Raw genomic sequence first — 13,552 nt, 5'->3', positions numbered from 1 at the left:
TAAAGCCTTGAGATCCTTTGCGTATCATGTCCTCATCCTATAAATGCCCAATAAATCCCGGCTTATTTAAGGTCTATCAGCAGCAGAAGTCTCAAATAATGGTGATAAAATTTATTCAATGGTCCGGCTTCTGTTTGATCAGATTCTTCCAATAAAGCCACTATCTTTACTTGACAGTTACTATGAAAGCAACTTTAGGCCCCACAAGCACACCTCTGCGGCTTGCCGTTCTTCGAGCAACGGTCCATAAAGATTTGCAGCGGCAAAGATCACCATTACCCAATGCTGTTGAGCAAGTGGCCATCGTCGTCAGCGGTGACACGTTTGTGTTACAAAACACCTCATTGAGCAACGGTTTTTAGTTGCGATCATCCTCGGCACCTCCGCAATACCATCCCACACTTTATTTATCTATTTCTTTGTTGGTTGTTTTCGCTCAGAGAATTTTATGCATACTAGAACACCCCCCCCCACCAGCATAGTCACACACAAACAGTTGAGTCGTAAAACAAACGACAGCGACGTGTGCAAAAACATCGTCATGCAAAACAACCACTTCAGCTTAGTGTATTTATAGTCTCAGACTATGCAACGACCGGCAAAAAGGCGCGGCTCCGTGATCATAACAAATCACAAGCGAAAAAGCGTTTCCCACACAACAGCAGCAAGTTTCATGTCTTTCGACATTTATCTCTTTTTTCCAAAATGACATTTGGAATTTACGCATTTTTTGTGTATCTGAAGTGCTTCGATAGAACGGACCGATCCACCCTGGAGGTTCAAGCATTGAGCAACTATGAGTTCGTTGTATAAAGTTTATTTGCGTATCACGGCGACTATTGCACCGTCATGAATGTCATCTCCGAATATCAACAGTAAACTTGTAGCCGGTTTCAGAGCACGAGGATCCGACGAAAAATTTAAGCTTTTGGCACCATCTCAGCGTGATCATCCCCATATGCAATGATTATCCCAACATGCTATCAACCTCCCCCACTTGCAAAGAATACTTAGGTCTACGCAGCCGTATTATTTGTTCTAATAAAGCGAACTGGCAGAAGGCAGCTCGGGGTTACAGCTTGTTTCGGAAAAGCCTTTTTTCTGTGCCTGGAATACGGGAAAGAAAAATTTCTAATAAGAGGCAATTTATCCAGCCACAGCGGAGAACGAGTCTAGAAAGGCAAAAATGGGCAGGGACTCCGAAAGCTTTTTTCCATAACTCTACTTTATATGATTAAAACTGGTATTTCCAAGCCAATCACAGCCCTCGCAGCCTATTAATTTGACGCTGGCTGCCAAGAGTAACAAGTGCACCGTTCTAATTTTACTTTATTGAGAGCTTTTTCAGCCATCGTTCTGACATCTCATTCGCCGCTTCAAACACTATTCTCATGCAATACGAACAATTCAAGGTTAATCCATGTGGGACAACAAAGAATCAGCCCAAGATTCATGAAAAATATAAAAAGCGAACCATAACTGAGTACGAGTCTACTTTCAATTTATCTTTTTTACTTGAATAATCGTTACCATGTAAGTTGCTGACCTTTGAAGAATTTGCGCGTGTTTGCGTTGAGATTTGAAAACCGTGATGCTGATGTTGGCGTTTCCCAGGGGACTTTTCGATCACTTTGGCAAGCAGCACGAGGAAGTTCACGCTTCAGAAAGCAGCGAACACAAGGGTTCCTTCACTCACGAACTCATTGCTGGCGCTGGTATGTAACTCGTCACCTTTTTCGCGAAACATCCTCAAACTGACTCTTGGTTCTTCAAATTGTATAGCTGCCTTTGAAGCTGTCAAGGCTTACCAGGCACACTGTGAAAAGGAGGGGTAAGGAACCAGTCGAACTTGAATTTGAAGCAGGGGAAAAAATGATAAAAAGTACTAAACATCAACTTTTTTTTACAGCAAACCCGTCGAACACGCTCGCGCTAAGCAACTCATGGCTGGTTTCGCCGCTGGTGCTTTGGACAAGCTGTAAGTATATGTACCAGGAGAATCGTTGGACGGAATCGTCGCTTCAAACTATTGGCCACCAAGTCGCCATGTAAAGTTGAGAGTTACTGATCATTTGATTTTATTATAGCATCGAAACCAAAGGTTTGGACTTCATTGATAAGCAGAAGGCTAAGCGCCATGCTGAAGAGCAACTCAGCACTTATTATGAAAGCGAACTCCAAAATTAAGAACGTCTGTTCCTCCGTATTCCTCCCATCCTCTTTCAAAGTCCTGTTCAAGGACGCTTCTCTCAAATTTAGTGTACAAAAAATCTAGCACTTTTGCAATATACCTAGGCAGTGCCCCAATAAAAATGGTCGATTTTTGTTTATAACAGTTACATATTTCTTTTGACTCTGGTATGTTTGTGTGTGATCTAAAAAGACCGGTGTGTGAAGCTTTCCTAGCTTCATGTGATGGCATGCGCTTTATTCAAACAAAAAATGCGGTATTTAAAAAATTATACGCGGCCTATTCCCAAACTTATTAAGGAACTTCTGACTTTCGGCTTCCCCACACCTGGTGTGGGGCCTTTATGCCGCTTTGAAAGTCGTCGTCGCCATGGTCACAAGGACTCATCTGAACCCAAAGTTGATTAAATTGCGCATTGAGGAAATCGATTCGTTGAATGGAGTTTTAAAAAAGGCCTCTCAAAGTTTGGTTAAATCGTCAAGTGAATGAGAACACGAGAGCCTTCGATATCATATAATGCACGTACATTTGAGCAACCATCCTCGTCACAAAATCTTTTGAGGACAGTGCTCCCGAAAGGCGCCACATCTCTCCTCTTGCAAACTGTTTTCTCGCTCCTTCGTTTCAGACGACTGACACGGTTATACCAGAAGGTGTAGATGCCAATGCAGCTTCTATCAGATTTGACTGTATTATCTCAAGCGAAGTAAAGATCTTAATAAAATGGCTTCAAAAACGTGTAAATCTCTTATGCTTTTGAAAATTGAGATTCAAGCGTGGGGTTTTGGGTGATGCAGCTTCAACACCCACATTATCCATGTTGGTAGCCTTACTTTCAAAGCAAGGCAATTTTGAAAGTAGTAACTGATTCAAAAATACTGCCGTAAGATTATCATTCTCCAGTTTATCACAGAATACCCTTTCAGCGACAGCGCTTAGGATGGCCTGGCTACTAATAGTAGCAGGTATATAATAGTTTGGCTTTATGATTCTCTGAAAGATGCACGGAAAAATGATGCGCAACATACCATTGAAGCGGAGATTACTCCATCTTACACGCTGTCAACAGCACAACAAACATAGACTCTAGCCAATCGATAAACCCCCTCCGGCAGTATAAACATATTTCAAAATAGATAGACCATAGTCAGACACATAAAATGTGTAATTTATAGTCAATGGATCTAATTGACTATATAGTCGCCCCTTTCCAAATGATAAAAATTTTCTTAGAATCATTTCAGTGTTCATGTGTTGCGGCAAAATAATTTAAGGCGCCAATTGGTTCTGCAGCTGATGAAATTACACGCCCAGCTCAGTTAAGCTTTTGATTCGACATATTTATGTCAATCTTTAAGAATAACACATGGTAATGGGGAACGCAGGCGCGTCTTCTTGTGGAGCGATTTACTATAGGAACGGAAGAAAGGCAGTCAAGATGGATGCTACAATGACTGGTTACAAAAATTCGTCATGACGTTACATTGAATCTTTCGTGCGTGGTAACGTGAAATTTTTTTCCTGGGTGTTGCCAACTGAGCACATACATTTTTTTCCAAAAGCAGTATATGGATTTGTTGCCATGAATTGACAGGGAGGGACGGAAGGCAGACGGATCACGACAAACTCGAGACATCACGCGTAAGAAACAGGAACATCGTTTCCTCGTAACTTTGTGATATGTGGACCATTCGGGTTGCCGAAGAACGGGAAATTTGGCCTATTCACCATGACAACAGATATTTATTTGCAGCCGTGTCTTCCAAGGTTATGCGTCAAGCTTTTGCATATAACTTTTTCGGTTTTTTTGAATGGTATATTGAGTCAATTGCTTAACTAATCATGCATGAGAAAGCATTCACTTGCTATATAACTCAGATTTCCGTTGTTACCATATAATTTCAATCCAAAGCGCTGAAGGTACGTTTTGCCATGGTGGTATTACTTAAAGTTTCGGAAGCGTGATCGCACATTAAAAATTTTTGAAGGGGAACAAAAGTGTCGAACCATATTTTTCAATGATGGAGTCCCTTTTGATTTCTAATTGCCGTAAACCCGACCTCTTTTCTTGTCGATCCATAGATTTTTTTAACGGTCGGGAATATGGACCATTCAGGAACGTTTTAATATCGAAACTGAAACCAACCACCGGAACTTGCTTCCTTTACCTAATCAATGATCGTCGGAAGCAACTGGAACCGAAATATTTCAAGACCCTGCGATTGCGTAATCCGATGTTTTCCCAGGTAATTACAACAAAAGAGACGGTCATTAGAAGGCGCGATATATAGTCATTCAAAACAGGTTATAGTACTGGTAATCCATCCACTCTATTTTAGATGTGACATATTATTGTTCCGCAAGAGCCTATTGCTGAAGGCATTGAGATGCACAATCGGTCCGTGAGAAAATCCCACATGATTCCATGTGCGGAGTTTCGTAATCACGACATTAACCGAAACGCGGGGTAAGCGATCTAAGCATTTACAGGTGGTCTATCCGAATTATGAAGAAATTACTGTTTCTGACAGTCAAATTGTCAAAAAGTAATACACTTGTCAACCCATTAATGTGCTCCGTTTCTGACATGGCAACTTAAACGCTCGCTTGTCTTCCCTTGACATGGTTTTTCAATACTGCTTCTTTTTTACCTGGATATTTCCCGACGCTACCCCATTCGCTTTTTCCATGACCAATTGTTCTCAGACCACTTTAAGTTGCGAGTCAAAAGCCAGCTGTTGCTATGAGTCACACATCAGCCTCCTTGACATCATTTTAATTAATCGTCTACCATTCATCATTCGATCTACCGACAGAAGCTTGATATCTCGCATGGGCCTTTTTCGGTAACTGCCGAAACCTTGCCAAGCCGTATCAGTCGGGACTATGACAGAAATAAAACTGTCAGTGCGTAAAGAATCAAACTTTGCCACGGACGCTGGCTGATCTGCCAACGAATGTTCTTTGGCAAGAATCAGCTAAGCCATAAAGGGGACCATGCACCTGCGGAAGAAAGGGCGCCGGGCTATTTTCGGGAGGACAGGGAAGAATACGGAGCTTGCAACATCCGCATTAGGTGGCAGAAACAAACCATACATGGTTATTCCATGTGATGCTAAAACTGCGGTCTACTCACTAACGTGGGGTTCTCGCAACACAATGCCACACATTGTGTAAGAAAAAAAGTATTCACGACGGATGATGTCTGCTGCACTTCTTTTGGTTTCATTCGGTGCTCATATAGTGATTGGACCATTATTCATCCATAAACGGATCGCTATTTTTGTCGAGCTTTTTTTTTTTTTTTTTTTTTTTTTTACTAATTCTTATCTTTTGCCTTCTGGTGACAAATGTTCTATCTTCTTTCTCCCACATTTTGTGTTTCCTCTTCTTCCAACTTTTCTCTTTTGTGCAAGGAAGATGTCAAATCATCCCCACACAGTGCCTTCATGCTCTAATTTTGAATCCACTGAATCCAACCCTTGTCACTCCGAAGCGGCCAACTCTCGACCTGGTCAAAGCTACTTGGCGCCACACTATTTATCATCATCGCCATCCAACCGAGTATTGCGTTCTATGTCCCCGTTTCCGTCATTTCGTCCAATTACACCGCCTGGAACTGCAATGTCGAGAGATAACATGGGTCCCGATTATTTGACATGCAGGCCACTAGAATCTCGATCTGTCAATCAACCCTCCGTACTGACGCAACAGCAAGATACTACACGCTATACCCCTTCCTACGATCGTCCCGAGTCCGCACGCAGGCCATCTCACAGATCGATGATGACTAATATACCGTTACCAAAAGCCGAGGCTGAAAGACCATCCTATAATTTGGAAGCGCTTGTGGAGCAATACGGCAGTTCACCGGATTTATTGCAACTCATATTATCAAGCAAAGTAGAAGAAGATAAGCGTCGCGCAGAAGAAGCCAAACTACGTAGCAAAGAAATCGATTATATGTTAAAGTGGCGACCGTCAAGCCCACATCCCGGCTTTGCGTCGTCGGCGCTTGACAGTTCCTATTCGCTTCCTGCGTCTCGTAGAGAAACGGATTACTTTTCTTCAAGAGCTATCGATGAACAAAGTTGTGCTGGTCAGCGTTCGCCTCAGTCTTATTACTCTTCAAGTGCGCCTGTTGAATTCACTTTATTGGAACATCGTTGCATGAACGAAGTGCCAAGCAATCGACATACGTTGCAGCCGAAAGCCGACCATTATACCACGACTAGCCGCAGAGAACCTTCGTCTTTTGGAGAGCTTGGCCACGTTGAACCGGATCGCCAAAGATTAAGGGATAAAAATCCTCGAACCTCATGTCCCACCAGCCTTCACGAACATGCCCCACTCAGAAGCAAGGAAACGGGCGCACCAACAAACAGTGAATCGTACCCGCCAACAACGAGCGTATCGCTTCCTTCTATACTCTTCGCCAAACCTCCGGCTCACATTACCCGGAACAATTACTATAGAGACGGTTCTGGTTCTTTCGAATGTTCCTCCGAAGCTTCATCCGACATGCAAGTGGATACCTTCAGTGATAATGGCACTCGTTCCGATAATTTTTCTCGGTATGTCCAGGAACATTTTTTCTTCTATTTTTTGCTTCGTTTTGAACTTGTCATAATCTTGTCATGATTGGAGGTTTTATCCGAAAGCCCCAAGCAAGAAGGATAATGGTTTGGTTCGCTTCTCTTTCGTTTCCGCCTTTTATCATACAATAGAATGCTCTCCTAATGTGGCGAATATTCTTATCTGCTTTTATAAATAATACTATGTAGAGTATCCTCTGAAAGCGAGGTGGAGACGGTCCTTAATCAAAAGGCAAAGCATATCTCATTGGAGGACAATTCATCTCCGGCTGGAGAACCCGTAGAACAACGACAAAAGTCACCCTCAATATTTCGAAATACGTTTCATCACCAACCGAGTCGCACGACTGAAACTATGGCGTCTGCTTCTTCTTCTTCATCATCATATTCGTACGCTGCAGATTTGTATCCAAACAATGCTCGCACCACAACCTCTCCCAAATTACCTATACCTCCAAAACATCAGACCGCCAGTTCCAGTGAAAGTACATCGAAAGCCATGGCACGAAAAAAACGCAAACGAAGAGAGATGCAAGCCGTAACCATGATCATCGAGACTCGCGAGTTCCCTTACAACGACGAATACCTATGGAAAAATAATGGAAATACCGTTCACAAGAAAACAGGCTACCGAAGCATCTATTATAAATGCACCAATAGTCACAAGGTTAGTAAAAATGTCTTTAAAAAATATGCCTCAAATGGGAAACTAACTATAGCTCATTTCTATTTTTTTCTCTCTTCGATTTTTTTCTTTCCGGCATCGACATTATTAGGGCTGCCCTGTGAACAAAACAGTTACTTTTAAAGATCAAGGAGAATACCTTATCAAATACCGCGGTGAACATCTCAACGAATGCAACCGCGTCAAGCACATCAAAGATATCTAGCATTTCAACAAAGCCGTAAAACACAAGAGCGAACTATATTGTCGCACGATATAGGCTTTCCATTTCATTTTTTTTATTCTACGATTGTCACCCGGGAGGTCATCGTTTAACATATGCAAGAGAGCAAATAAGCGCGCGTAGCTGGACAACGTGGCTATGTAGTATATTTTTTTTTTTCAATGTCACTTTATGATCTATAATTTCACAAGAATAACAAATAACAGAACGACACCACTATGATTTCATGGATATATATGTATTTGAAAGGCTACGTCTCTGACAAACAAACAAACAAAAAAATCCCTGCTACATTGAAAGAGTGCAAACCACATCTACTGCTGGAGGAATATCGAAAGCCTTAATCCAAGACCAACGAAATGCTAATATTACAAATGAACATACAACCTAACGTCCGTTTCAGATATCGAAAAGGAGTGCCTTGGTCGTTCTATTATTTTCTAGATGAACGAGTTTTTGGTCCTCCCGTGGTGACCTTACACCAAAAAAGAAGAGAAAAACATATGTTAGGTTTCAGATTTCAAAAAGGGTGCAGACGGATCATGCTTGACGGTCGGTATACCAAAGACACTGCAAGAGCTGTATAAGGGTTTCCGGCAAAAAGCCGCCTTGGGAAAACGCGGGAAAACGACCCTTGTTACCTACAATGGGATTTAAACGGAAAACACGATCTTCCCGGATCCATCAATAGTGACTCCCGTTCAATGGTGGCCATTAGGCGCAATTTTTTTGTTTCTTTTATCGCTCTATTTCAGGTCCCCGTTATTGTATCCGTTACTATTCGGTCGTTCCATCGGGGAACGAATTGTCCAGTACAAAGTAAGTAGTATTTGCCATTCCCGAAGCAATTTTCTTTTTGTGTGCCATTTCAATATTCAGTTGCCTTGTTTGTGTCTGGTTGATTCAAGGTCCTGTTCATCAAAGTAGTCGCTGATTTATAGAGTTGCGCGCCGTTTAGGGAATTATTTGACGGTGCCACCTAGATAACTTTTTGCCACATTCCCCGAAAATAAAATGTTCGGTGATACAGGTGCTCGTAGCCTTCAAGCAGAACCAAGCGCTCCGCAAGTAAATATGTCAGTTATTTTCAATCGTCAACAGTGTCTTGTCAGCCCAGTAAATTAAGGGTTTGCAGTGTGATGTAAAGCCGTTCAAGCTGTTTTTGGCATTGGCCGACATGCTTCTGCCATGGGTCGGGCTCAATGTCGCGTTAGGTACAAGTTTGCCACAACTGTACTCTATCGTTCTCTTTTTTTGGTTGAAGCCGATACGCAGTAGACGTTACCTATCTTTGGGATTGCGACAAGAAGCTCAAGGCAGTAACGGATTTTCCCGTACAGCTGACTAGAACGACAAGTGGCGGTTGACCAAATGGCTAACCGTGAACAGAGACATTCCAAAAGCATAGTCATTGATTTTCATATCATGTTACAACCAAGCTGGAGAATATATTTATCCGTAAAGCTCATACCAACTAGGTCGCAGGACCCAACTTTTACTAAAACTAATGGGCAATGGAAGAAGAGGCTCAATTTCTCAGAGTTTATGCTCTCAAATCCCACTAATCAATTATGACTCTTCGGTCGTTTGATCTTGCTGCGGACCTAGAGGAAGAAAGGGTGCTGTTTTCTTTATATGTCGTTATTTACTGAAGATATATATAAATTTCACTCTGGACTTGTTGCAATACCTGTGAATGAACTGATATTATGGAAAATTGCAATTCAACAATATCCGCTGCCAAAATGGCAATTGTAGGAATGGCTGGGAAAAAGAAAAAAATTTGACATTGATCTGCAAAGATATGGCGAGTAACATGAGGTTTCGCTCAATGCCAGAACGAAGAGCGGTCTATCCCGATTAAACCTGATATTACTGCTGTATGTATGGTTACTGTCATTTTCTTTTTATAAAGCTCACTCTTTTGTACGCTTACGTTAACCTAGATAATGCATGCGAACATGGACCTTCCGCATGGATACTTTGACAAAGGCATTTAACGAACTGGTTTACCCACCAGTAATATGATTTCTCTCCGGATAAACACTTACAAGAAGCAATCCAAAGATCAAAGATTTACAGATATGATAAATAGAACCAAGTCTATGCTCTTTCCCAAATATATTATTTCTTCTTAACATTTTTTCGTTCTCTTGCTTGAACATTTTCCAACAGGTGCTCGATTGAACAGGAATTTGCAAAGAAAATGCCTTCAAGGATTCAGAAAAAAATTCTACTCTTTTTCCGTCCACAGTACCCAAAACTATATGGTGGTTGCTTAGATCATTAAAAAAAAACCAACAAAAAAAATAAAAATAAAAAAAATTAAAACTGAAAAAATATAAAAAAATAACTCTCGGACGGGGAATTGAACCCCGGTCTCCCGCGTGACAGGCGGGGATACTCACCACTATACTATCCGAGATGCTGTTTTTAGTAATGAGTGTCATATGCTTGACATACCATTTCTCTTCGTATATGGTATAAAGTGGCTGGTGGTATCCCTATGAAGTATATTGCGGCTCGTTAAGGTGGGACTGTCAGTTACGCCGGTTCTTCTTTTGCGCCGATTAGATTTGCTATACCAAAGTTTAGCAAATACGGAAGACAGCGCATTGGCTCGTCCGCAGATCGATGTCTGGAGGAACCTTCGAGAAGGTATGAAGGACCAATGGATGAACGAGGCATACCAAAGGTATTGCCTGGAAAACGGAAGAAATATAGACCGAATCCGTTCAGCATTAAAGTGGTCCGCAATACTTCTTGATTGGTTATGTTTCGGAATAATAGAAAACCGTGCAGGAAGTTGACGAGAACCTTCCTGAAGATTGTAGACATAAAAATGATCTTGATAGAAAATATAAATATGACCATGTTATGGTAGAAATAAAGAATGAAAAAAAACTACAGATTTAAACTGAACTCTAAAGGAGTACTCAAATCTGACAGGACAAAGGAGCAATTGTTGAAGCGGAGCGGGGCTTCTCCCCTTAGCATTTTTGGTTAATAGTGTCAAGGTCGTTGGAATGTCTGTAAAATGTGATTATCATTATTGGAAAACAAGTATATGATGGCGTCTCCATTACTTTTACTTGATATACTCTGTATGTGTCTTCTTATATTTCAATGTAGATTTGTCTGCATAAAAGCGTCGGACTTCTTCACGGTTGCACTGAACCCGAAATGATATTGAGCAAAATTCCGATTGCATTTCGAAAGACATATGGCAAAAAACCTGGCGTCATGCTTTGTTAGTAAGACTGTATCCTCTCTTCAATATCTCCTTTGCATATGTCCTACTTTTTATATTCCTTATCTTATATATTCTACTTCAATTTAAATGCCGAATGAAAAAGTGTGACAAAATTGGGATAAATGCAAAGTTCCCATATTTTCAGCTCGATTTTTCACTTATCCCTTTTCTATGACAAAATATCCACACACTGAACCTTATAATACGAGATACTGCTGATCGGTATGAGGGATGCAGTAAATGGCGAAACCCATGGCGGGTAAAATCGGCACTCGATCTTCTGCATTCTACTTCCTTCGGTGGATCACCAGACATGCAGAAGCAGTACCAAGATGCCCTAGCTATTGTCCGCGAATTCGGCAAACCTGATCTATTCATCACAATTACATGTGCTCCCACCTGGATCGAGATCACCCGTGTTTTGAAGCCAGGTCAAACTGCCGCTGATCGTCCTGATTTGACGTCTCGCGTAGTCTCCATGAAGGTATTTGAATCTTGGTCATTGATGGCATACGGATCTTCGTTTTTATTTCTTGCCGAGTTCTATTCTCCTTGCTAGCTCCGTGTGTCAATGGCTGTTTTGAGAACAAAAGTGTATTGGGAATTATCACTGCCCTTCAAGTGGTGAAGTCCGAGAAGCGCAGTTTACAGCATGCTCAGATCTTGCTCATTTTAACTCCTGAGTGCAAAATCAACAGGACCAGCAGTCTACGATCAAATCGTGCCAGCAGAGATCTCGAACTCGCAAGTCCATCCAAATGCAGATGCAACCATGATACAAAATTCGATGCATGAACCCTGTGGGCCGGCGTATCCCTCTTCACCTTGCATGGAAAATGGTCTCTGTTCAAAGCGTTACCCGAAAACATCGTGGATGAGCCTATCGAAGCGGATGAAAGCGGTTATCCTATACAGAAAAGCCGCGATAATGGGCGTACAGTCCAGGCAGGTTCCCATTGCTGAAAACTCCATTGAGAAAACCGGGTTCATGAAGGAAACAAGGAACGCTCGAATACGGTCATGCCATTTGGGTTCACTTCTGCGCCATCTACCTTTCAACGAGTCATATCTCAAGTTTTGCAATCCTTATGTCGGCAACTTCGCATATGTGTTGGTAGATGATATCATCATCTTTTTCCGATCGTGAGAAGAGCATTCCGCAACGGACGCAACGACTAGAGGTCTCGAAGCGATTTTATGGCAAACCTCAAAGGATCGCCCCGAAGAAGAATCATGCATCAAGAAGTCTGCGAGAACCCGAGCTGGATTATCCGCGACACACTGAGAAGCTCTTGGGCTTATTTGTGCCATTGCTCATTTCCGTCACTCCCTAGCCGGAAGAAAATTTATTCTTCGAACCGATCATGCCGCTCTGACATACGTCGTAAATAACCCGAAGCCATCGCCGAAACTTTCAAGATGGGCCGCTGCCGTAATGGAGTATGACTTCACCATACAACACCAACCCGGAAATGCGAATCCGGCGGACGATTTATCCCGCCTGGCTGTACACATTAGATACAACTTTCACCGATAATCAACATGCAGTACCCTTTGTATTTATCCATCGTTTACTATCTTTCTCGAAACGGGCAATTTCCAAACACAGTGGACAAAGGAGTAAAAAAGAAAGTCAAGGCACAGGCTGGAAAGTATTTATTTTTTGGTGACAGGGAGTTCTCCACGGCGAAATACCATGTTGCCAACTACTGCATCGAATCTGTCCCTCCCAGACAGTGAATAACACTATACTAATTTCTTTGTTGGGAGCTAATTATAGGCCCCTCTGATAGCGCAGCTTCTTATTTTCGTTGATAATGAGGAAAGCCCAAACAATTTTTTAGACCCTTTCACGCGCTGTGGGCTTACTTGTCAATCTTTTACCCTGTTTATACGGAGACAACTCCACGCGATCCAGATGGGATTGGCAAAAAGACCCACCACGACGGCCGTTGTCACGCGCAAAAGTCTAACCATAGAAGACGTTCATCAACGTGACGACGGATCCCATCCCTCCCAAATCTCACAGGATTTGCTTATTGTGTGATTTGTCACTATTAACCGCCTGATCCAAAGAATCACAAGCACCATGATATCAATCGAAATACGGATAAATAAGGCTTCTATCTAGCAAAAACCGATGATACTTGGTACGTATCAAGCGAACACGGACGATACGAGGTGTCATGGTTTGTTGGTCAGACCGTGTCGTTTATTCGATATCCCCTTGTATAATATCCCCGATTTTCGTATACTGCCTTCCGCATTATTTGTACTTCGTTTCATATGAATCTCCCACCACTTCAAAATGAATCAGGATTAACTTCTTTCCCACCCACTTATGGTCACTTATTCCTTGTATTTCCTGCCTTAATTTGTCCTGTCCGTCCCCCAGGAAAGTGCCAACATTGCCCTGTTTCTATCAGCTTCCAGGGTTTCACCTTATCGATCCTCCAGCCCTGTATCACCTCTTTCGTTTGATTCTTACGAGGTATCATCCTTTTTTGGCTCCAACACGCTTGGTGAAAGTAATACATTCAGCCAATTAGGAGATTCGCACTCTCACCAACTACTCACTGATGAAGGTGAACTGGTTCAGCCAGTC

The 13,552-nt window shown here is 42.1% G+C and overlaps 3 protein-coding genes and 1 non-coding gene across 4 annotated transcripts; 3 read left to right on the top strand and 1 right to left on the bottom strand.

The window, feature by feature from the left end:
* Positions 1-1,485: 1,485 nt before the first annotated feature.
* On the top strand, positions 1,486-2,339 carry BYT42DRAFT_553351 (uncharacterized protein). The gene is made up of 5 exons (XM_051566466.1): positions 1,486-1,533; positions 1,615-1,715; positions 1,783-1,831; positions 1,910-1,978; positions 2,088-2,339. Coding segments are annotated over exons 1-5 (321 nt in total). The 5' UTR covers positions 1,486-1,531; the 3' UTR covers positions 2,188-2,339.
* Positions 2,340-5,977: 3,638 nt separating this feature from the next.
* Positions 5,978-6,199, top strand: BYT42DRAFT_488449 (uncharacterized protein; the record flags this gene model as incomplete). The annotated part of the gene is made up of 1 exon (XM_051563876.1): positions 5,978-6,199. A coding segment is annotated over one exon (222 nt), but the record flags the coding sequence as incomplete, so codon positions are not given.
* A 543-nt stretch (positions 6,200-6,742) lies between these two features.
* BYT42DRAFT_553345 (uncharacterized protein) lies at positions 6,743-7,965 on the top strand. Its single transcript, XM_051566465.1, has 2 exons — positions 6,743-7,453; positions 7,563-7,965. The coding sequence occupies exons 1-2, from the start codon at positions 7,142-7,144 to the stop codon at positions 7,674-7,676; spliced, it is 426 nt and encodes a 141-aa protein (XP_051428618.1). The 5' UTR covers positions 6,743-7,141; the 3' UTR covers positions 7,677-7,965.
* Positions 7,966-10,047: 2,082 nt separating this feature from the next.
* On the bottom strand, positions 10,048-10,119 carry BYT42DRAFT_t6. Its single transcript has one exon. It is a non-coding gene; the product is annotated as a tRNA-Asp (tRNA).
* Positions 10,120-13,552: the final 3,433 nt, after the last annotated feature.

This window comes from Radiomyces spectabilis, assembly GCF_025331425.1.
Source record: "Radiomyces spectabilis strain NRRL 2753 chromosome Unknown BYT42scaffold_1, whole genome shotgun sequence".
Classification (NCBI taxonomy): Eukaryota; Fungi; Mucoromycota; class Mucoromycetes; order Mucorales; family Radiomycetaceae; genus Radiomyces; species Radiomyces spectabilis.
Note: the sequence above shows the minus strand (reverse complement) of the source record. Positions and strands in the feature narration are given on the sequence as shown.

Excerpts from the sequence above, each read along its gene's own strand:
- BYT42DRAFT_553345 (XM_051566465.1), top strand. The coding sequence starts at position 7,142 with ATGGCGTCTGCTTCTTCTTCTTCATCATCATATTCGTACGCTGCAGAT. Across the intron at positions 7,454-7,562 it reads AATGCACCAATAGTCACAAG|GGCTGCCCTGTGAACAAAAC; the intron begins GTTAGTAAAAAT and ends CGACATTATTAG.
- BYT42DRAFT_553351 (XM_051566466.1), top strand. Across the intron at positions 1,832-1,909 it reads GCACACTGTGAAAAGGAGGG|CAAACCCGTCGAACACGCTC; the intron begins GTAAGGAACCAG and ends TTTTTTTTACAG. Across the intron at positions 1,979-2,087 it reads GCTGGTGCTTTGGACAAGCT|CATCGAAACCAAAGGTTTGG; the intron begins GTAAGTATATGT and ends ATTTTATTATAG.